Source organism: Scyliorhinus torazame, chromosome 3 (assembly GCF_047496885.1).
Source record: "Scyliorhinus torazame isolate Kashiwa2021f chromosome 3, sScyTor2.1, whole genome shotgun sequence".
NCBI lineage: Eukaryota > Metazoa > Chordata > Chondrichthyes > Carcharhiniformes > Scyliorhinidae > Scyliorhinus > Scyliorhinus torazame.
The window spans coordinates 143,796,335-143,819,906 of record NC_092709.1 but is presented as its reverse complement, the minus strand read 5'-3'; the positions used below and the strand labels follow the sequence as shown (position 1 = coordinate 143,819,906).

Sequence of the window (23,572 nt, the reverse complement as noted above, 5' to 3'; positions counted from 1 at the left end):
AGTCACAGGTTAAGACAAAAGGAGAAATCAAAGGGTGAAGATGAAGTTGAAGTGCTGCAATTATCAGAAACAATTTTTGATCAGATGGTTGAAAAAGAACAAGAACAGGTGGAGAATGAGGCGGATATTTTTAGTTCAGGAAAATTGGCGGAGTTACAACAGAAAGATGTAGAAATAAAACAGATATCAGAAAGCATATACGGAAGAGGAATCTGAGAGTATACCAGAGTGTTATTACCGTAAAAATGATGCCTTGATGAGAAAATAGAGACCTGTACATATGCAGACGGATGAAAAGTGGGCAGATGTTCATCAAGTAGTATTGCCGGTAGGTTATAGAAAGGAGGTGTTGCGAGTTGCACATGAGGTACCAGTGGGAGGTCATTTGGGAATAAGGAAAACTCAAGCTAAAATCCAGAAACATTTTTATTGGCCTGGACTACATAAATATGTAGTTAAATTTTGTCAATCATGTCACACATGTCAAGTGATAGGGAAACCTCAAGCAGTGATACAACCAGCGCCCTTAATACCTATTCCAGCATTTGAGGAACCTTTTACAAGGGTCCTAATCGATTGTGTAGGACCGCTTCCTAAAACAAAGTGGGAATCAATATGGGCAGCACGGTAGCATTGTGGTTAGTACAATTGCTTCACAGCTCCAGGGTCCCAGGTTCGATTCCCGGCTTGGGTCACTGTCTGTGCGGAGTCTGCACATTCTCCCAGTGTGTGCGTGGGTTTCCTCCGGGTGCTCCGGTTTCCTCCCACAGTCCAAAGATGTGCAGGTTAGGTGGATTGGCCAAGCTAAATTGCCCTTGGTGTTGGGTAGGGTTACTGGGTTATGGGGATGGGGTGGAAGTGTGGACCTTCAGTAGGGTGCTCTTTCCAAGAGACGATGCAGACTCGGTGGACCGAATGGCGTCCTTCTGCACTGTAAATTTTATGATTCTATGAATATCTTTTGACTGTAATGGATGTGTCTACTAGGTTTCCAGAGGCCATTCCAGTACGTAATATTACAGCTAAAAGGATTGTGGAGGAGTTACTTAAATTCTTTACTAGATATGGACTACCCACAGAAATTTAATCAGATCAAGGAACGAATTTTACTTCAAAGTTATTGAAAGAAGTTATGGATATCTTAGGAATAAAACAATTTAAATCAACTGCGTACCATCCAGAATCACAGGGAGCGGTAGAAAGGTGGCATCAGACATTAAAGACAATGTTGAGGGCGTATTGTCAAGATTATCCAGAGATTTGGGATAAAGGAATCCCATTCGTATTGTTTGCAATTAGGGATGCACCTAATGAGTCTACCAAATTTAGTCCTTTTGAACAAATTTTTGGTCATGAGGTAAGAGGATTAAGGAAAAATTGGTGGGTGAGAAATCGGAAATTACACTATTGGATTAAGTGTCAAATTTTAGGGAACGATTAAATAGAGCAGGTGAATTGGCTAGACAACATTTGAAAGTTGCACAAAATGTAATGAAGCGGGTAGAAATCCAAAGTTTGTAGTTTTGCCAGTGGGGATAAAGTTTTAGTGTTGTTACCAGTGATACGGGAGCCTTTAAAAGCTAGGTTTTGTGGACCGTATCAAATTGACAGGAAATTAAGTGAGGTGAATTATGTGGTAAAAACACCAGATAGAAGGAAGACTCACCGAGTGTGTCATGTGAATATGCTTAAACGGTACTTTGAAAAGGGAAGTAGAGGAAAAGGAGGTTTTAATGATTCCAACTCAAAGCGACAAACCAAATCCAGATGACTGTGAATTTGACATACCTCAAATTAAATTGGAAAATGAGGATGTTCTTAAAAATTGGGATGAATTGTTAAGTTACCTTCCAGAGGAAAAACTGACCTGAAAGAGTTATTGATATCACATGGGCAAGTTTGGTAGAGATAAATTGGGAAGTACTAAAATGGCTATACATGATGTAGATGTGGGAAATGCTGTTCCTATCAAACAACATCCATATAGACTTAATCTTTTAAAATTGGCACAGGTTAACAGAGAGATTGAGTGTATGCTGAAGAATGGCATAATTGAAGTGGGTTGCAGCCAATGGAGCTCACCCATAGTGATGGTACCTAGACCAGACGGTACCCAACAGTTGTGTGTGGACTATCGAATGTTGAATGCAGTTACAACAATGAACTCTTATCCTATCCCATGTTTGAAGGATTGCATTGAGAAAGTGGGACAATCAACTTTTATTTCCAACTTCCAAACATGGAAAGAACATTTAAAACATTGTATGGAGTTCTTCGATCGACTTCAGGAGGCGGGTTTGGTGATGAACCTAGCCGAAAGTGAATTTGGAAAAGCCCGAATCACTTTCCTTGCGGAGTTTCCATTATCCTCAAGACTAAGGGAAATAATGTGATTTCTTAGCAGGAGTGGATTTGATTGAACATTTGTGCAAAAGTTGTGTGCCGTGATTACTCCACTGATGGAATTGCTGAAGAAACGTAAAAACATTCAATGGACAGCAGACTTTCAACAGGCATTTGACTGCCTGAAAGCTGTGATCACCAATGTTCCTGTATTGGAGAATTGCAAGGGACTCTGTGGTCAGATTGAACTAGAGTCTCTGATTCCAAAGAGAAATGCCGAGGAGTAGAGGAATGGATGGATCGTGCAGAGACTTTGTTCAAAGAGACTGTCAATCGAGAAGGATTTCGGTTGGAGGAAGAAGAACAAAGAAAAATGTACTATATTATTATACCTGTTTGTGTGTGTTGTTTTCTTTAAATGAAAATGTATATTTACTGTGTGCATTTCTTAGTGGATGGTGCAAAAGTGAAAAATGAAATCATCTTGAAGTTGATGGTTTTTTTTTTCTTGGGGGGGAGGTGTCATGTGAGAGTACCTTTAAGACATGGATGTTTAAGCAATGTACCTTTAAGAAATGCAGTGATGTCAGAGAGTGGGTGGGGCTGAGCGCAGTTCAGCCATTTTGCAGTTTAGTTTGGTTTTGCAGTTTAAAAAGTGCCTGGCTGGTTTTGCTGAGAACAGTTTAAAAGTAGAAAGCCAGTTTGAAACAGCAGTTTGAGAAGTTCTGGTTTGCTGTGATCTGCTTAGAAGGGAGAAAGCCAGGTTTGAGAAAGCAGCGTGGGTGTGTCTGTGGGTTTCCAGAGAGCTGCATGAAGAAAGCAAGATGCTGGAGCTGAAGTCACCCAAGCTAATATATCTCTGCCATTCTACAGAAAATATATACATCCTTTAACCTGATGTGATACTGTTTAAAGGTGTTAAGTCTCTTGGAAGTTTGAAGGAACATTTTAAGGAAGTATTTACTGTTGCAATATTTTCTGAGTTATCTTTGAAGTAAGGGGTGTTAAGAGATCCAATGTTTATTTAAGATGTTGAGTTCATGGAATAAACTGTGTTTTGTGTTTAAAAACCCACGTGTCCATAATTGTAATACCATACCTAGGGAACAAGCTGCGTGCTTGGAAAAGCAACAAATCCATTAAAGGGAGAGGTTGATTGAACCCCATACATTTTGGGGTTCTGAAAATGCCTCGCCCGTAACACTGCCACATTTTTGTCCACTCACCATCTATCCAAATTCCTTTTTAACCTTATGCTCCTGTTTACGCTACTTAAGGTTCCACCAATCTTTGTTTGCTTCATCAGTAAACTTAGATATATGGCTTTTGCTTTATCTGCTCCATGAAATAAATGAAGTGAATATTTGTGGCCACAGCACAGATCCTGGTGAGACAGTACTAGTCACTTCCTTCCAACTTCAGTACAAACACATTACTCCTACTCTTTGCTTTTTATAGCACCTAACCAAATCATTAATTTGCCTATAATTCTAACAGCTTTTAATTTAGCTAATTTTCTTCTGTGGAGCCTTCCAGAATTCTAAATAACCTGCATCCAGAGACAATCCCCTGTCTATTACTGCAGTTAATTGATCCCAAAAAAAAAAATCATTCCGGTTCGTTTGACATGACCTACGCTTTAAAATCCAGACTGGCTCTCTCTAATCCGCTCAAATTTCTAAGTCCTCAACTATCTGTTCCAGATTGAAAAAGAGCTCCCCCACAACAGATGTTAGACCAACAACTTTAACATTTTATGGTTTGTTTTATTTGTGGTTTTCCGAAGTAAAAAGAGGGCAATTCTCAAATTGAGCGTGCTTTAAACATTTGTGGCTACAGCACCTGTAATTTCTTCATGTATTTCTCTTGAAACCCCGGAGGCAGAAACCATCAGGTCCTGAGAACTTGTCAGTCTGTCCTATCATTATTTTTCCAAACTCTGTTTCCTTGCTAACGTTAACTTCAGTGAGTTCTAGTCCTTGAATTCACTATTAATTTCCCTGCAATGTTAGGTATTGTATCCTCTTCCTCTACTGTGAAGCCTGACTAAAAGGAATTATTCAATAAGTCTATTATTTCCTTATTTTCATTTGCAATATTAGCCTCATCTGCTTCTCAAGGCCCTCGCCACCCTTGACAACTACAATTCTCCTTCTAGTTTAATTATATAAACTGTTTTGTGTTAATGTTTTCATGATATTGACAGACTACGAAGAATTTAGCTATCAATGTTCACAAATCATTAAAAGCTAGTGAACAGGTGGGGAAATAAATCCAATAGACAAATGGAAAATTGGTCTTTTTCTCAAGGGAATTAAATTCAAAAGTGGGATAGCAATACTTTACTTATACAGAGCCATGGCCAAGCTTCACCTGGAGCACTGTATTCAGTTTAGGGAGAACCTCAGCAAAGAGTATATTGGTGTCGGAATTCTAGAAAATAATACAGGTGCTTGAAGGGTTAAATTAGGGAATCAGTTTGCATAAATCTGAATAATCCATTCCTTTTCCTCAGCACAGACCCAAGTACAGTACATAACTAGTTTAACACCCCAATTTCCTACTGAGGCCGTGCTACACTGTCAGAAATACTGGGCAGAATTTTCCATAAATTGTGAACTGCTGGATCAGGTGAGAAAAGCAGTATGAAGCTTACTGGTTTTACAGCTGCCTTTTCTAGCCAGAACAAATGGCACTCTGCAATTTCGAAGTGTTGGTGAGGATTACACAGCCAACTGGAGAAGCGGGGCCCGACCTCACCGCCAAAGCTGGATGCAGAGATCAGGGGCTGGATTCTCCGTTCCGCCACATTTCTGTTTGACCCCGCCGGCGGGATGCTCCGTTATACCGGCTGGTCAATGGGGTTTCCCATTGTGGGGCAACCCCATGATGACGGGAAACACCCGGGCTGCCGGCAAAATGGAGCATCCCGCCGGAGGAGAATCCAGCCCCCGGATCTCAAAGTGAATCACAGAATTTTTTTCATAAAATCATAGAATTTAGAGTGCAGAAGGTGGCCAATCGGCCCATTGAGTTTGCACCAGCCCTTGGAAAGAGCACCCTACCTAAGCCCACATCTCCACCCTATCCGCACAACCCCATAACCCCACTTAACCTTTTTTGACACCAAGGCGCATTTAGCATGGCCAATCCACCTAACCTGCACATCTTTGCACCGTGGGAGGAAACCGGAGCACCCGTAGGAACCCACATAGTCACGGGGAGAACGTGCAAACTCTGCACAGACAGTGACCCAAGCCGGGAACCAAACCAGGGATTCAAGAGCTGTGAAGTAACTGTGCTAATGCTAACCAATGTGCTACCGTGCCACCCTTAAAAGGTACCCCCCACCCCCAGACATCAGGACCCCCTTCCCTGTAACACGATCAGCCAACCCCAACCCCCCCTCCAATTGTCGAGTCACTCCTTGCCCCCACCACCATGCAGGTATTAGGGTGAACCAACCCGCCCCCCCCCCCCCCCCCATAGCACTTGCTGGCATTGGGGCACTGTCCCATTCTGTGTCCACCCCCCTCACACATAAATGGAACCCCAATGGGGCATTGCCAAGTTGATAGTGCTAGGGCATTGCCCACCCATGACCCTCACCAGCCCCGGTGGTTATACCCACCCAGAGCCTCTGGTGTGGTCATCACAACTGATTGTTTTTGAAAACCAGCAGCGATTGCTGCCGGTGTTTGTGGGGGGGGGGGGGGGGGGGGAAAGAGAGAGAGAGAGAACCATCTGACAAACCCGGAAGCAACAGCGTGGCCATTTTTAAATATTAAAATGAATTAAAATTCTTGGAAATCTGGTTCATGTCCTTGCTGGGCGTGAACCCGATCACGTTGCTGGCGGAGGGGCAGGGAAGATTTCCAAGTGAGGTCTCGCCGCCGCAAAACTCGTTATGAATAACTGCGTACAGAGGGAGGGAATCAGATTTGTTTTATAACCGATTCAGACAGCAGCTACAAGACAGAATGCAAAAAGTGGCCCATGTTACATAATGTTCAACTTGTGGTACTGAACTAATGAATAGAAACTGCATTGGATAAATTCCCATATTTCAAAAAGTGGCAACAGTGTGAAAAAGCGATACCAAGCGTTCAAACTGCTGCTTGAGATGAGAGATTTGCTGAAAATATCTTTGCAGACATGTTTCTCTTATAGGAATGTTATCTTGTGTTTGGATTCAGTTTGCATCTTTGAGCCAAGATACTTACAACAATGAAAGAGATATTCAAACAAAACCAAATTGATTAAATGCATACAGAATCTGAAGTTAACCATTACTAAATATCAACTATCCAGTGCAAGACTCCTGTCCCTTCCCCCACTCCGCAGCTAAAAAAAAAATGAATGTTTTGCATATACAAAAAGCATCAACTGCTGGAGTTGTACATTTTTCAACCATCTTCAGTTCGCAGGAGTTTAACCAACTCTTACAAATTATTGAAGTCAGGCTAGTATCAGGGGGTTGCAGCTGGCAGAGCACACAACTTTGGTAGCAATGAAAGATGATAAATCTAACTGGCAGGCTGCCTCCAGCACTGGAGATCTCCTTCAGGAAGTGGTTCTCCCTGAACCATCTGAGCCAATGCTAAACGGTAACATTTGCAACCAGGAGCAAGTAGCCATTAGTAGGCACGCCCAATGGTTAATCTGCACACACTGTTCATTCAAGTCAATTTAATGCTACTTGCCATACAAATCTTCCAACAAAGAGCAGAAAGATGTGATCACCACTTTGGGTTCAGAATATCTTTGAATGCAAGCGATTCTGTGAAACAACTCAGTTTCCTTGTTATTGATTCAATGGGGAGGATCTGAGCAGAACTGTTAGCTGCCTGTGCAAAATAGGTGCATTTGCATTTCCTCTAAAGTCACAGATCTGACTTTAAAACTGATGCAGATGTGCAATTAAACCGTCACACTTGTGACTTCAGGAAACTGTCTAAAATTCCAAAGCAAGAGGAAGGCTGAAAGCACACAGATGATTGGAGCGGTTCACGCCGCTCCAGCTGCCGATTCCGGCGTGAACTGTGCACTGCGGGATCCGCGCATGCGCAGTGGCGCCAACGCTCACATAAGCAGTGGCCTCCTTCAACGCGCTGGCCCCGACGCAACATGGCGCAGGATTACAGGGGCCGCGTGAAGAGAGGCCGGGGGACAGAGAGGCCAGCCCGCCGATCGCAGGCCAGGCCGCATCGGAGGCCACCCGGGGTCGGAGCCTCTCTCCCCCCCTCCCCCCAACAGGCCACCACCCGATCCTTGCACGCAGAGTTCCCGCCGGCTGCGAGCAGGTGTGGACGGCGCCGGCGGGACTCGGCATTTTAACTGCGGCCGCACGGCCCATCCCGGGCCGAGAATCGGCGGATCGGCCACTTAGAGCGGCCCGTTACCAGCGCCATGCCAAACACACCGGCGCCAATTCTCCGCAGGCAGTGGGCCCAGTCGTGGGGATTCTCCGGCCCGGCCTGAGAGAATTCCACCCATGGTGTTCATACACAGCCCGAAATCTCAGTTCACCAACACGAACAGAAATTGGAAGATGCGACTGAACGGGGCAAGTGTTGTTTATATTTTCTGCTCCGGTACCAAGCAGTGAAGTCATCAAACAAAGCCTCCTTTCAAGGAATTGTTTGTGCCTCCAGTGGCACTTATATATTTTCTTACCCTCTTTCTGTTTAGCACAGGGCTAAATCGCTGGCTTTGAAAGCAGACCAAGGCAGGCCAGCAGCACGGTTCGATTCCCGTAACAGCCTCCCCGAACAGGCGCCGGAATGTGGCGACTAGGGGCTTTTCACAGTAACTTCATTTGAAGCCTACTTGTGACAATAAGCGATTTATTTCATTTCTGTCAAAAGTAAACCTACAAAGTAACTGAAACTGGAGCACAAGCAAAACTTTCCACATTTGTTGCTCAGTATTGTCACTGCAAGTCTGGACTGCTCAGTATTGTCACTGCAAGTCTGGACATGAAAAAGGATTTATAAGGATGCACACAAGGAAAATTCTATAGTATCAGGAAGTAGGGTGAAGTTGTTTCTGTATAATATCTCTTCTTCAGTGATCACTCGCAAACGAGTATGATTGTCCACCTAAGAATCTCTGTATTACTGGTCATGGGTTCTTGCAAGGCCTGATCTTGGAGCCTCATCTTTGACCGCAGACTTGGCAGGTGTTTCTACGAGGCGGAATCGAACCTTGGATTCTAGATCGCTGGTATTCCTTTCTCGGGCTCCTTTTCTGGGCCATCTCGTGCTATCGGATGTGCTCCAAGAATTGTTCCCCTTCAACCAGGAGGTTCCTCCAAGTAGGTCTCTTCTGAGTAAGGGTTTCCCAGGCATTAACGTTGCATTTCTTGAGTTAAGCCTTCGGGGGTCTTTGAATTGCTTCTGTTGTCCTCTTCTTGTTTGGAAGCCTTCCTTGAGCTGGACAAAGCCAATTTACTTTGGAAGTTGGGACTTGACATCCTAAGCACATGACCGGCCAGGTGGAGTCGGTTTTGGATGATCATGGCCTTGATGCTGGTGCTCTTGGCTCCTTCAAGTTAGTACACCCGTCCTCCCAGCTGATGCAGAGAATTTGTTGATGGTACTTCTCCATGACCTTGAGGTGGGGTCTGTACAGTCAAAGTATGTGAGCCATATGGAAGAGTTGGAAGGATGACTGCCCTGTACACGAAGATCTTGGTGTCAGCACAGATGTTGCAGTCATCAATGACTCTCATCCTTAGGCATCTGAAGGAGGCGTGCACAGATTGCACATGGTGTTGAATCTCCATGTCAATGTAGACAGAGGAGAGATGGCTCTCCAGGTATGGAAAATATTACACATTTGGGAGGGTTTCTCCATTAATCTTGATGGAGGGAGAGACTGGAGTTTCCCTGGAGTGGGTTGGTAAAGGACTTGACTCTTCTTGAGGTTGAAGCCGAGACCGATTCTGTGGTATGTTTCCACGAAGGTGTGAAGCATAGCTTGTAGATTCTCTTCTCTGAGAGAGTGGAGATGGTGATATCATCCACATACTGAAGCTCCGCGAACAATGTCAGTGTCATTTTCTTTTTGCATTTCAACCGGTTGAGGTTGAATGTTTTTCTGTCCATACTGTAGACAATGTCCATTCCATTGGGAAGCTTGCTCTTGACAAGGGGCTGGTTTAGCACGCTCTGCTAAATCGCTGGCTTTTAAAGCAGACCAAGGCAGACCAGCAGCACGGTTCAATTCCCGTACCAGCCTCCCCGAACAGGCGCCGGAAGGTGGCGACTAGGGGCTTTTCACAGTAACTTCATTGAAGCCTACTTGTGACAATAAGCGATTTTCATTTTCACAAGGCGAAGGATGGTGGCGTTGAAGATGGAATAAAGGGTGGAGGCAATGGCACATCTCTGCTCGACCACAAAATGTTTCTATCTTATTTCCGTCGGTGAGGACTGTCACTGACATCTTGTCGCAGGAGTCAGAGGAAGTTTTTTTTTAAACAAATAAATTTAGAATACCCAATTCATTTTTTTCCCCCCCAATTAAGGGGCAATTTAGCGTGGCCAATCCACCTACCCTGCACATCTTTTGGGTTGTGGGGGTGAAACCCGTGCAAACTCGACACGGACAGTGACCCAGAGCCGGGTTCGAACCTGGGACCTCGGGCCGTGAGGCAGCAGTGCTAACCACTGTGCCACCGTGCTGCCCTGATGTCAGCATTTATAATGGTAATTGCCAATGCCTATAATGTGCTGTAATTACACCCTCATACCAATAGAGGTGCTTCAGGCCCATCACTGGAAAGTGAGTGTAATTACAGCAGGGCAAAGTTATTGCCATTAAACAATAGCCAATGTCCGTCCTGTGGTAAAATGGCCAACGACCTGAATTTTAGGCCCGATACAGAATTGGACACTTTCAATTAAAGCCACAGTCAGAGCACAGACAGGCCTGATGGGAAGTCAAACAGGGGGGGATTCCTGGTGTCCTGCAGAGATGCCATCAGCGACTCCATTGGGTGAAACGAGCTGAGCAGTGTGAACTGCTCCAGCACCGTGCTGGCCCCTTATAGGGGCCAGAATTACTCCTGGCAGCAGCCTGTTCACGCCGTCGTAAAAGGCAACGGCATTTACGACAGCGCGGACACTCTGCCGTGGAATGGGAGAATCCCGCCCTCCGAATTCTCCCTCCCTGTACCCGAACAGGCGCCGGAGTGTGACGGCTAGGGGATTTCCACAGTGACTTCATTGCAGTGTTAATAATGTAAGCCTACATGTGACAATAAAGATTATTATATATAAGAGACACCTAGAGACCCTCCCAGCGATGAGGCAACAGAGAAGACTCGACAGCGGACCACAGAATGGACGGAAGAGACGTACGACACTCACCTTTGCAGGCGAAGGCTCTAAGATGACTGAGGCTCAGAGGATTGAACCCGCAGCCCGATCAAGTTCATCGGCACGGGTAGTACTAGAATCTTGGGCAGATTATTTTGGGGCTAATTTGGGAGTAGCTGTTATATTGTGCATACATTTGGGTTGAATTGTAAACCTGTGTTTTTCCTTTGTTCATCTCGCAAATAAGAGCACATGGGTAAAACATTTTAATAACAAATTGGTCGAAGTGTCTGATAATTTAAAGACAACAGACCAAACATGAACTAATCAATCACCTTCTAGAGAACACCTAACTAATTATGGGAGAGGGTTCAGCTGGCCAGAATAACAATTTGAAATGTATTTTATTACAACACTCAAGCAGCTAAATAAGTCTACAAGAACCTTCCCAACGGAGCAGTAAGACCATCTCTTTCTCCCATTTTCAAATTCAGAATCCTATCTGTTACAGTTTGGAATCCATCACAGAGATATAGAATTTCAATCGAAAGGAATCTCCGGTGCAATATCATTAACTTTTGGAAGAGACAGATTATGGTTTAAAAGAGACTGTCTCCAGAATTTGCAGTTTACATCTGTGTCATCCACAATGGAATTTCAAGACCATCGTGGAAACAAATCTGCCTCAGTCATGAACACCAGCGACGTATTCAAACAGTGAACTCTCTATTTTTTTGCCTTTTGTCATCAAGTCTTAAATCCAGCCAAAAAGTAATCTCCTACTGTGTAACTTGTAATTTTGCACGAGAGAAAGAGAGAGAGAGAGAGAGGGAGAGAGACAGACAGGCATTTTGCATGCTTGTGTGTGTGTTACAATAGTTGGGACGTGTGTTTACCTTTTTAAATATCTTTACCTGGATGAGTTTTTAACACAATAAAAACTAATCCCAGTGTGTTTAAACTCAAGAAAACCTGTTGGATGGTGTTCTTTGCAATGAGCACATAAATGAAGGACAAACACTGAATTTATACTTTCATCCTGATAAATCACAACAAAAGAAAAAGTGACAATCAATCGAAGAGTGGGAAAGAAAGGCTGAGTCCTGACGTGTGTCCTCACCAATCATAACACAGTAGGCTGAGTCCTGACGTGTGTCCTCACCTATCATAACACAGTAAACAACTTGGGAACTGGAGTGACAATTAATCGGCCAGGACCTTCAGTGTTCTGTAACAAAAGGAAGGCCAGTCACATGAGCACGGTATGTTTCTAATTGTGTACAAATTCATTTATGGACTAGCTCTGCTCTTTGTGCACTCCCAACATTATTTTCATGCCAACTTATCCCAATGGCATATTAACCATTCCATGCTCCAATGTCCCACTCATTTTAAGCCTTCACATTTGGTAATTCACTCAATTGTGCATGGTCTAATGTAGTGGTATTGTCACTAGACTAGTAATTCAGAGACCCACGGTAATGCTCTGGGGTACCAGGTCCAAATCCCACCGTGGCAGATGGTGAAATTTGAATTCAATAAAAAAAAGTCTAATGATGACCATGAAACCATGGCCGATTTTCAGGGGAACAAAATCCTATCTGGTTCGCTAATGTCCTTCAGGGAAGGAAATCTGCCGTTCTTACCCGGTCTTGCCTACATGTGACTCTAGACCCACAGCAAGGTGGTTGACTCTTAACTGCTCCCCACTGAAATGGCCTAGCAAGCCACTCAGTTCAAGTGCAATTAGGGATGGGCAACAAATGCTGGCTCAGCCAACAATGCCCAGATTCCAAAGAACAAATAAAAAAAGCCTCTCCCTCACCCCCTCCTCCATACATCACAGAGCTGCCTGGAGATTACTGTCCAGGCTCACCGAAAGTACAGTTTCTCAAATACCTCGGATCCGAGGAACAAAGTCAGAGTCAATGTCTCCAGGTGAGAAGATAAAATTACTCCATGTTTACTACAATATTGGCAGTAATTATAGTCAAATGAATAAGTTGCAAAATAGAAATGTATTTAACTTGCAGTTTATGCATTTCTGTGAATCACACAATATTAGGTGAAGTAATATATATTCCGTGTAACACTTTTTTAAAAAAATGTAAATTTAGTGTACCCAATTATCGTTTTTTCCAATTAAGGGGCAATTTAGCGTGGCCAATCCACCTAACCTGCAGATCTTTGGGTTGCAGCAGAGACCCACGCAGACACGGGAGAACGTGCAAACTCCACATGGACAGTGACCTGGGCCGGAATCGAACCCAGGTCCTCCCTGTGCCACCATGTCTTTGTAGTGACTCTGTTGCTATTATCAATGGCTAAATATTTTACAACTCATGACCACAATGTCGGTTTTGTTCGACTAACTAGGAAGAAACTTGTCATTTAGAGTTATCTATTCTGCTCCATGGATGTTACAATCAGCTATTATTACAGGCTCCCTTTACTGAGACACTACTTCTGACAGGGCTGTATAAATGGTATATGACCATTTTTCTCTGTTGCCTTAAGTAGTTAACATAGAATCAAGCAACACCACAAGAGCGCAACACCACAAGAGCAATTTAAATGATGAGTTTATGTGGGATCTTCACCAATTCACTGTGGGTTTGCCTATATAATAAGTTACAATTCTAACTTATCCAATTCTACACAAGAAGCCCCGAGAGCATAATAAGGAAAATAATTTGGGCTGGATTCTCCAAAAATGGGGCTACGTCCCGATGCCGGCGTAAAACGCTGGAGTTTCACTCCAGACTTTAATGAAAAAAATAAAGAGCAATTCACTTACGTTGACAGGGCTGGCAGGGACTCAAGAGTGATTCTCCCAGCTTTAGCTGCGGATACGGGTCCCCACACTTCCGGTTCTGAGTCCGCGCATGCGCACGGCATCACTGAACGTGATGGCGGACTGAGCCGGTGGACCTGGACCAACAAGGTCACACCGTTCTGCCCTGCGTCACTCCATCTGACCCGCCCAGTAGGCCCCTCCCCCCCTCACCGCTTGATTCCCCCACCAGGGCGGCCGCAGACAAAGTCCGCAGCCACCACGTGCGAGTCCCGACCGGCCAAATGTGATTAGAGCCATGCCGTCGGGAATTCAGCAGGTCGGGACTGGAGTATCGCTGGGAGGATCTCTGGCACTGGCCTCCCAACCGCGGCGTGTCACTCGCGGGAGTGACGCCGGGCCCGATTCTCACGTAAACATTGATTCTCTGCCCCCGTGCCAAACGTGATTTCGGCATGGGGCTGCGGAGAATCCAGTCCCTTGTATTTTTATCCAGTAAATGCAGAGTTAATGTACTACAGTGGAATACCCTACAATAGCAGGTCTTTCTCCAATTGTGTCAGTGAACTTTCTTTTTCATTTTTTTTAAAATAAATTTGGAGTACGTAATTATTTTTTTTCCAAATAAAGGGGCAATTTAGCATGACCAATCCACCTAACTTGCACATCTTTGGGTTGTGGGGTTGAAACCCACGCAAGGCACGGGGAGAATGTGCAAACTCCACACAGACAGTGACCCGGGGCCGGGATCGAACCCAGGTCCTCAGCGGCGTAGGCAGCAGTGCTAACCACTGCGTTACCGGGCCACCTGGATGGATTTGTTCCATCTTTGTGAACTTTCTACCATATGTAATGGCTCCAAAGATAGAATTATCATTAATGTTGTTAAGACAATAATTTTTTCAAACATTTTTATAGAGCCATACAGAACAAGTAATCAGGGCCATGGACAGCACAGGGTCATTCCTTGAAATATTCCTTCTCACTTCCCTCAATTTCACCAACCACAAACTTCCCCCATCTTACACAGATTGCTCTCAAGCTCATCAACAACAAATCAGCCTCAAAAGTAATCTCTTTCTTTAAAGCACAAAACCTGTTTCCTCGTCTCATCACCACCAGCGCAAGACCATCCAACTTCACTTTGCCAACCCTCGACAACGTTACACCTCACAATTGGCCCATCACCACATCCCTCTAGAACGGTTACTATTCTCTAATTGTTCTATAACATTCACCATTATGCTGCTAAAAACCCTAATTCATGTACTCATCATCCAGAGGATAAACTTTCGAAACAATAGTTTTGCCTGCCATCTTCCATTATCTTCACAGACAATAACTAAAACAGCACTGTCAGTATCCTCTCTAGCACAAAGTCTCACAAGTGAATCAGTCCAGCCACCCAAAGTTCTGCTGCCCCAGCAAATAAACTTTCAAGATTCTTTGGCTTATTTTCCAATCTCTCTGCAGCTACAGTTTGTTCCATCTTTGTGATTTGCAACTCGACATCTCTGCCTACATCATCCATTTGTCAGAGTTCAGGGTATTTATTAGTGCTTGTTCTGTACTCTCCATTAATTTCAGCAAGCACACTCTCCCACCCATCATTTCCTCCTTTTCCCAGCTGGAGTTTTGTTCTTTTTAACTGCCAATCTTCCCGGCTTTTTTTTTTTTACACTGTAGAAGTACAAGCTGTTGTTGAGAATTCATTTTAAAGGCTGTAATTCAATCAATATTCCCTCAACATTGAGATTGAGCTTGAATCGTGATGATGCCACGGTCAGAAGCTCTGGTATTATGGCTCCAATTAATAACATTGCTTATTATATAACGTTTAACGGGATCTCAAACAAGCCCCACCCCTTGGCCGACCTCAACTCTACCAAACTAAAGATGCTGTCATGTGCCACATGGGCAAACGGGAAGAACATTTAAACAGTTCAAGGCAAGATGCAAAGATCCCCTCTCCGTTTGCACCTCGAGGTATAAAAAAATCTTTCTCGAAATGGATCGGCTTGCAAAATTATGGAGCGAAAGATTTGGCATTAGAGCCAGCTGTTGGTCCGAATTACTAATCCTCCCGTCCATAAATTAAATTGCACTTTTGCAGTTACGATCATTGAAAAATAAACGGAAAAAATCGTGTTCAGTTGATGAGTCAGTGCAGGAGCTCAGTCAGTCAGCTCTTGAACACGGGCCTCTGATTTCCCTCAGCTTCCTCTGTCTGTGGGAAGCTCATTCGGCGCTGGGCTGACTAATGGTACCAGGAGGGAGACACCTCATTCCATCAATCCCATCCGGTCCACTGGCAACCTCTGTCAAGAAAAAACCCCAACGCCACGGATCTTCCACAGTTCAAACAACCTAACATTAAATCATCCAACATCAAGAGCGACGCCATTAACACTTGTTAACGGAAAAGGTGTGGACTGGTGGACACGTCTTAATTAACCTCGCCTACCCTACTTACCAGCACATGGAAATACATGACTCTGCCAACTGAAATACTTCAGATGCAAATTTTCCAACTGAAACAACTGGTTAAACTACCACGGTTTTTTTAAAACCCCTTTCGCCGTTAAGTTAACCAATAGGCAACTATGCATTATTTCAGCGGTACATTATTTCATTGACAGAAAATGAACAGTCCAATCGCATCCTACAGCCTCTACATTCATAGAGATGTTACATTAAAGAATGGGCACTCACAGGCTTCCTTCCGACCAGAGCAGCCATCCTGAATTGCCGTAGCTGGAGAGAGCTCGTGTGTGTAGCTGATGCTCCCGCTATACTCCTTCCCCCAGGAGTCTCAGCCTCTCCACTCGCTCAATATGGCATCCTGCACAGAAAAAGGCTCCTCACACACTCACACCACACAGAGGCACAGCCCGCAGGGGTGCCGCACAATCCACTATCCTGACTTGATACATTGTATCCGCCCCGTGCAATAAGGTATCTAAGCTCAACAATTTAACTCATTATGATGTAACAAATCCCACAGAGTACGGGTGCATGAAACGTGTGGGATCCTACTAGTATAACATGAAAAGAATTTGCACCCCTCTCGATTACAGTGACTTGCTGTGGTCCGGGAGAGGAGGAGATAAACTGATACTTTTATGTCTTTCCTGGAAGTTTGCTGCAAGTAGATATTTCTGTGCAGTGTTTCTTTCGGGATAAACAAAACACGTTTTAAGTCGCAGAACATTTCCCACAGTTGTGCTATTTAGATTCCATATTTGGAAATTCACGACATTTTTGACTTGCAATAATGACGAGTGTATGTGTAATGTAACATGACCGCAATGTGTTCAGACAGCTCACGTCAAGCATATCCCGCTCGGTAACAGCGAAGCAAAGCAAAACTGAAGATGCCAGAAATGCACCCTGAAAACATTCAACAGGTGTCAGATATAACATTTCAGTTATAAACTCTACATACTGGGGAACGTAACATGGGAAATTACGCATGCTGGAGTCTGCCTATGTTTTAATGAATGTATGCATTAAACTAACTTCAACAATCAAGGAGGTCCCCATTTATGCAGTTACCTGTGTAAATGTCTATCCGTTATTTGAAGCCAATAGCAGGCATCACCATGTGGATCAAACTTTAAGTGCAATGACATGGATCTTTGTTCAGATAAACCACTCGTATTAATGACGCCATCCCCATGGAGCGTATATTTTAATTTGTTATTTGTTGGGCTGGTGAAATATCATCACTCCGCTGATCTAGTTAAAGTAGTCGACGTCAGCAGTTGGTCTGAGCATATAGAATTAAATGTATCCCTACCAGAAATTATCTTGCTCAAAAATGAACTATGGCATGGGTTGGTGCTGTAAAGAAATGTTTGCAAATAGTTGAACAATGAATAAAGTTCAAATTTGAAAGAAAAATTCCTGGGTTAGAAAAGGCAAATTCGGCGAGGATTGTCACTCCTCAATGTTGCTCTGTAAACCTTCTGCTGGATGAGCATCTGGCAGTCAAATGAGAATATGATCAGGTTTAGCTGTGATGCCCCCTGCTGTTGAATATTTCATCAAGCTGACATTAAAAATGGCATCTTGGATAAGGTACTTATTCCACTCTAGGGTTAGCAGTTCCCATGACTATCTTTGTACCTGCTATGTTGCTATCAACATGTTGTGCTTTATTTATGATGTGGAGATACCGGCGTTGGACTGGGGTGGACACAGTAAGAAATCTTACAACACCAGGTTAAAGTCTAACACGTTTGTTTCGTATCAGTAGCTTTCAGAGTGCAGCTCCTTCATCAGGTGAACGAAGAAGTGGGTTCCATAATATAGACAAATTCAATGATGCAAGATGATACTTTAAATGCAAGTCTTTGCAGGTAGTTAAGTCTTTACAGGTCCAGTGTGTCTGGAGAGAGGGATAATCACAGATTAAAGAGGTGTGAATTTTCTCAAGCCAGGACAGTTGGTAGGATTTTGCAAGCCCAGACCAGATGGTCGGGGTGAATGTAATGAGACATGAATCCAAGGTCTCGGTTGAAGCCGTACTCATGCGTGCAGAACTTGGCTATCAGTTTCTGCTCGGCGATTCTGCATTGTCGCGCGTCTTGAAGGCCACCTTGGAGGACGCTTACCCGAAGATCAGAGGTTGAATGCCCTTGACTGCTGAAGTGACCCCCGACTGGAAGGGAACATTCCTGCCTGGCAATGGTCGCACAATGTCCTTTCATTCGTTGTCGCAAAGTCTGCATGACCTCGCCAATGTACCACGCCTCGGGACATCCTTTCCTGCAGTGTATGAGGTAGACAACGTTGGCCGAGTCGCGTGTGTATGTACCACGTAGCTGGTGGGTGGTGTTCTTATGTGTAATGGTGGTAGCCATGTTGATGATCTGGCATGTCTCGCAGAGGTTGCCATTGCAGGGTTGTGTGGTGTCGTGGTCGCTGTTCTGAAGGCTGGGTAGTTTGCTGCAAACAACGGTCTGTTTGAGGTTGCATGGTTGTTTGAAGGCCATCCCCATACCCCCCACTACTTGCCTTCAAACAACCGCATAAACCAGCAAACTGGTGAATTGGCCACGCTAAAATTGCCCTTTAATTGGGAAAAAAAAATTAGGTACTCTAAATTTTAAAAAAGGCATATGGATCCTTAACTTTATAAATAGTCGACTTCCGGGTGCGGCGATGACCAGCTGAGTCGCACGTTTCGGCAGCTCCCGGTGGAACGGACTTTTGGGCTCTTAATAAGAGCCCCAACGGCAATTTTAACGGCTAAAAGTACTGTGCGGTGAACCAGAAGGGAATCCCCCCTGGATACGGATGAAAAAAGGAGAGGAAGGTGGCCGGATTGCGGTGGATCCCTTAGAGCAGCGGCAAGGAAGGCAAGCAAAAACCAAGATGGCGTCGGAAGGTGGCAGTTTAATATGGGACCCTGAACAACACGAGTTTTTGAAACGCTGCGTGGAAGAACTCAAAAAGGAAATGAAGAAGGAGCTGTTGGCCCCGATATTACAGGCGATCGAAGGGCTAAAGGAGGAGCAAAAGACCCAGGAGCGGGAGCTTCGGGTCGTGAAGGCAAAGGCTGCCGAGAATGAGGACGACATACAGGGCCTGGTGGTGAAGACGGAGATGCACGAGGCACACCATAAACGATGCGTGGAAAGGCTGGAGGCGCTGGAGAACAACACGAGGAGGAACAACCTAAGGATTCTTGGTCTTCCTGAAGGTGCGGAGGGAGCGGACGTCGGGGCATATGTGAGCACGATGCTGCACTCGTTAATGGGAGCGGAGGTTCCGGCGGGTCCGCTGGAGGTGGAGGGAGCATACCGAGTGATGGCGCGAGGACCGAGAGCAGGAGAAATTCCTAGAGCCATAGTGGTGAGATTCCTCCGTTTTAAGGATAGAGAGATGGTCCTTAGATGGGCAAAGAAAACTCGGAGCAGTAAGTGGGAGAACGCGGTGATCCGCGTATACCAAGACTGGAGTGCGGAGGTGGCGAGAAGGAGGGCGAGCTTTAATCGGGCCAAGGCGGTGCTTCACAAAAAGAAGATAAAATTCGGAATGCTGCAACCGGCAAGACTGTGGGTCACATATCAAGGGAGGCACCACTACTTTGAGACGGCGGATGAGGTGTGGACTTTTATCGTGGAAGAAAAATTGGAATGAGCGGATTATTAAAAAAGAACGTTTGAAACAAAGTGGTGGGGCGAGTATGGGGGGCGAAGAGGGGGTAAAAAGGGGGGAAAGAGGAGTTTTATGTTATTAATCCTACGATGTGGTAACTTTTCTCTCTTCCACAGGAGGGGGTGGGGGGAGGAAAGGAGGTGGAGGAGATGGGGCGTTGGCCATTGGGGGCGGGGCCAAGGGGGAAGCGCGGGCTCGGTTCCCGCGCTATGATAATCATGGCGGGAATAGGGAAGCAGGAAGGAGGGGGCGTCGCACGGTGCGAGCCGAGGTCACGGGGGGAAGCCGAGGTCGGCCAGAGTTTGCTGACTTCTGGGAGCAACATGGGGGGTGTAACTACGCTAGTGGGGGATCTAGCGGGGGGGGGGTGGGAGGGGGGAATTACTGGGCTGCTGCTGCTGGGGAGAGGGGGGAGCTGGCATGGGGTGGGATGGGCGGGGGGGCACCGCCTGGGGGGGACACAGCTGAGTGGGAACCGGGTGAGGAGCTGGAAAAAGGGGATGGCTAATCGACAAGGGGGGGGGGGGTAAAAAGCCCCCCAACCCGGCTGATCACGTGGAACGTGAGGGGGCTGAACGGGCCGATAAAGAGGGCACGGGTACTCGCACACCTTAAGAAACTTAAGGCAGACGTGGTTATGTTACAGGAAACGTACTTGAAACTGATAGACCAGGTGAGACTACGCAAAGGTTGGGTGGGGCAGGTGTTCCATTCGGGGCTAGATGCGAAAAACAGGGGGGTGGCTATATTAGTGGGGAAGCGGGTAATGTTTGAGGCAAAGACTATAGTGGCGGATAGCGGGGGCAGATACGTGATGGTGAGTGGCAAACTACAGGGGGAGACGGTGGTTTTGGTAAACGTATATGCCCCGAACTGGGATGATGCCAATTTTATGAGGCGTATGCTAGGACGCATCCCGGACCTAGAGGTGGGAAAGTTGGTAATGGGGGGAGATTTCAATACGGTGTTGGAACCAGGGCTGGACAGGTCGAGGTCCAGGACTGGAAGGAGGCCGGCAGCAGCCAAGGTGCCTAAAGATTTTATGGAGCAGATGGGAGGAGTAGACCCGTGGAGATTTAGCAGACCTAGGAGTAAGGAGTTTTCGTTTTTCTCCTATGTCCACAAAGTCTATTCGCGAAGAGACTTTTTTGTTTTGGGAAGGGCGTTGATCCCGAAGGTGAGCGGAACGGAGTATACGGCTATAGCCATTTCGGATCACGCTCCACATTGGGTGGACTTGGAGATAGGGGAGGAAACAGAAGGGCGCCCACCCTGGAGAATGGACATGGGACTAATGGCAGATGAGGGGGTGTGTCTAAGGGTGAGGGGGTGCATTGAAAAGTACTTGGAACTCAATGATAATGGGGAAGTCCAGGTGGGAGTGGTCTGGGAGGCGTTGAAGGCAGTGGTTAGAGGGGAGCTGATATCAATAAGGGCACATAAAGGAAAGCAGGAGAGTAGGGAACGGGAGCGGTTGCTGCAAGAACTTCTGAGGGTGGACAGGCAATATGCGGAGGCACCGGAGGAGGGACTGTACAGGGAAAGACAAAGGCTACACGTAGAATTTGACTTGCTGACAACGGGTACTGCAGAGGCACAGTGGAGGAAGGCACAGGGTGTACAGTACGAATATGGGGAGAAGGCGAGCAGGTTGCTGGCCCACCAATTGAGGAAAAGGGGAGCAGCGAGGGAAATAGGGGGAGTGAGGGATGAGGAAGGAGAGATGGAGCGGGGAGCGGAGAGAGTGAATGGAGTGTTCAAGGCATTTTATAAAAAATTATACGAAGCTCAACCCCCGGATGGGAGGGAGAGAATGATGGGCTTTCTGGACCGGCTGGAATTTCCCAAGGTGGAGGAGCAGGAAAGGGTGGGACTGGGAGCACAGATCGAAATAGAGGAAGTAGTGAAAGGAATTAGGAGCATGCAGGCGGGGAAGGCTCCGGGACCGGATGGATTCCCAGTTGAATTTTACAGGAAATATGTGGACTTGCTCGCCCCGCTACTGATGAGGACCTTTAATGAGGCAAAGGAAAGGGGACAGCTGCCCCCGACTATGTCTGAGGCAACAATATCGCTTCTCCTAAAGAAGGAAAAGGACCCGCTGCAATGCGGGTCCTATAGACCTATTTCCCTCCTAAATGTAGACGCTAAGATTCTGGCCAAGGTAATGGCAATGAGGATAGAGGATTGTGTCCCGAGGGTGGTCCATGAGGACCAAACTGGGTTTGTGAAGGGGAGACAGCTGAATACGAATATACGGAGGCTGCTAGGGGTAATGATGATGCCCCCACCAGAGGGGGAAGCGGAGATAGTGGTGGCGATGGATGCCGAGAAAGCATTTGATAGAGTGGAGTGGGATTATCTGTGGGAGGTGCTGAGGAGATTTGGTTTTGGAGATGAGTATGTTGGATGGGTGCAGCTGTTGTATAGGGCCCCAGTGGCGAGTGTGGTCACGAATGGACGGGGATCTGCATACTTTCGGCTCCATAGAGGGACAAGGCAGGGATGCCCTCTGTCCCCATTATTGTTTGCACTGGCGATTGAGCACCTGGCAAATGGAGGGGTTCCAAGAAGTGGAGGGGAGTACTTAGATGAGGAGAAGAACACCGGGTATCTCTGTATGCGGATGATTTGTTATTATATGTAGAGGACCCGGCGGAGGGGATGCCAGAGATAATGCGGACACTTCGGGAGTTTGGAGAATTCTCGGGATATAAACTGAACATGGGGAAAAGTGAGTTGTTTGTGGTGCATCCAGGGGAGCAGAGCAGAGAAATAGAGGACTTTCCGCTGAGGAAGGTAACAAGGGACTTTCGTTACCTGGGGATCCAGATAGCCAAGAATTGGGGTACATTGCATAGGTTAAATTTAACGCGATTGGTGGAACAAATGGAGGAGGACTTCAAGAGATGGGACATGGTATCCCTGTCACTGGCAGGGAGGGTGCAGGCGGTTAAAATGGTAGTCCTCCCGAGATTCCTCTTTGTGTTTCAGTGCCTCCCGGTGGTGATCACGAAGGCTTTTTTCAAAAGGATCGAAAAGAGTATCATGAGTTTTGTGTGGGCCGGGAAGACCCCGAGAGTGAGGAAGGGATTCTTACAGCGTAGTAGGGATAGGTGGGGGGCTGGCACTACCGAGCCTAAGTGAGTACTACTGGGCCACCAATATCTCAATGGTGAGTAAGTGGATGGGAGAAGAGGAGGGAGCGGCGTGGAAGAGATTGGAGAGGGCGTCCTGTAGGGGGACTAGCCTACAAGCTATGGTGACGGCCCCATTGCCGTTCTCACCGAAGAAATACACCACAAGCCCGGTGGTGGTGGCGACTTTGAAAATTTGGGGACAGTGGAGACGGCATAGGGGAAAGACGGGAGCCTTGGTGGGGTCCCCGATAAGAAATAACCATAGGTTTGCCCCGGGGAGAATGGATGGGGGATTTGGAATATGGCAAAGAGCAGGAGTAACGCAACTGAAAGATCTGTTTGTGGATGGGAAGTTCGAAAGTCTGGGAGCGCTGACCGAGAAATATGGGTTGCCCCAAGGGAATGCATACCGGTATATGCAACTGAGGGCTTTTGCGAGGCAACAGGTGAGGGAATTCCCGCAGCTCCCGACGCATGAGGTGCAGGACAGAGTGATCTCAAAGACATGGGTGGGAGACGGTAAGGTGTCAGATATATATAGGGAAATGAGGGACGAGGGGGAGATTATGGTAGATGAGCTGAAAGGGAAATGGGAAGAATAGCTGAGGGAGGAGATTGAGGAGGGGCTGTGGGTGGATGCCCTAAGTAGGGTAAACTCATCGTCCTCGTGTGCCAGGCTAAGCCTGATTCAATTTAAGGTGTTACACAGGGCGCATATGACTGGAGCATGGCTCAGTAAAATTTTTGGGGTAGAGGATAGGTGTGTGAGATGCTCGAGAAGCCCAGCGAATCACACCCACATGTTC

General features: G+C 46.1%; 1 protein-coding gene across 8 annotated transcripts in view; it reads right to left on the bottom strand.

Moving 5' to 3' along the window:
• The window catches only part of LOC140408726 (septin-11), a 159,714-nt gene extending 143,340 nt beyond the window's left edge, over positions 1 to 16,374 (bottom strand). For 3 of the 8 annotated variants that reach the window (XR_011940176.1, XM_072496336.1, XM_072496338.1), the window contains exon 1: positions 16,174 to 16,373. Coding sequence is in view for 5 of the 8 variants with exons in the window: in XM_072496336.1 (XP_072352437.1) it covers positions 16,174 to 16,200 (27 nt within the window). In the remaining 3 variants the exon portion in view is untranslated. Of the gene's footprint in view, positions 1 to 16,173 lie in introns of all 8 variants that reach the window. The other 5 variants (XR_011940177.1, XM_072496339.1, XM_072496341.1 and 2 more) reach the window with 3 other exon arrangements.
• Between the last annotated feature and the right edge of the window lie 7,198 nt (positions 16,375 to 23,572).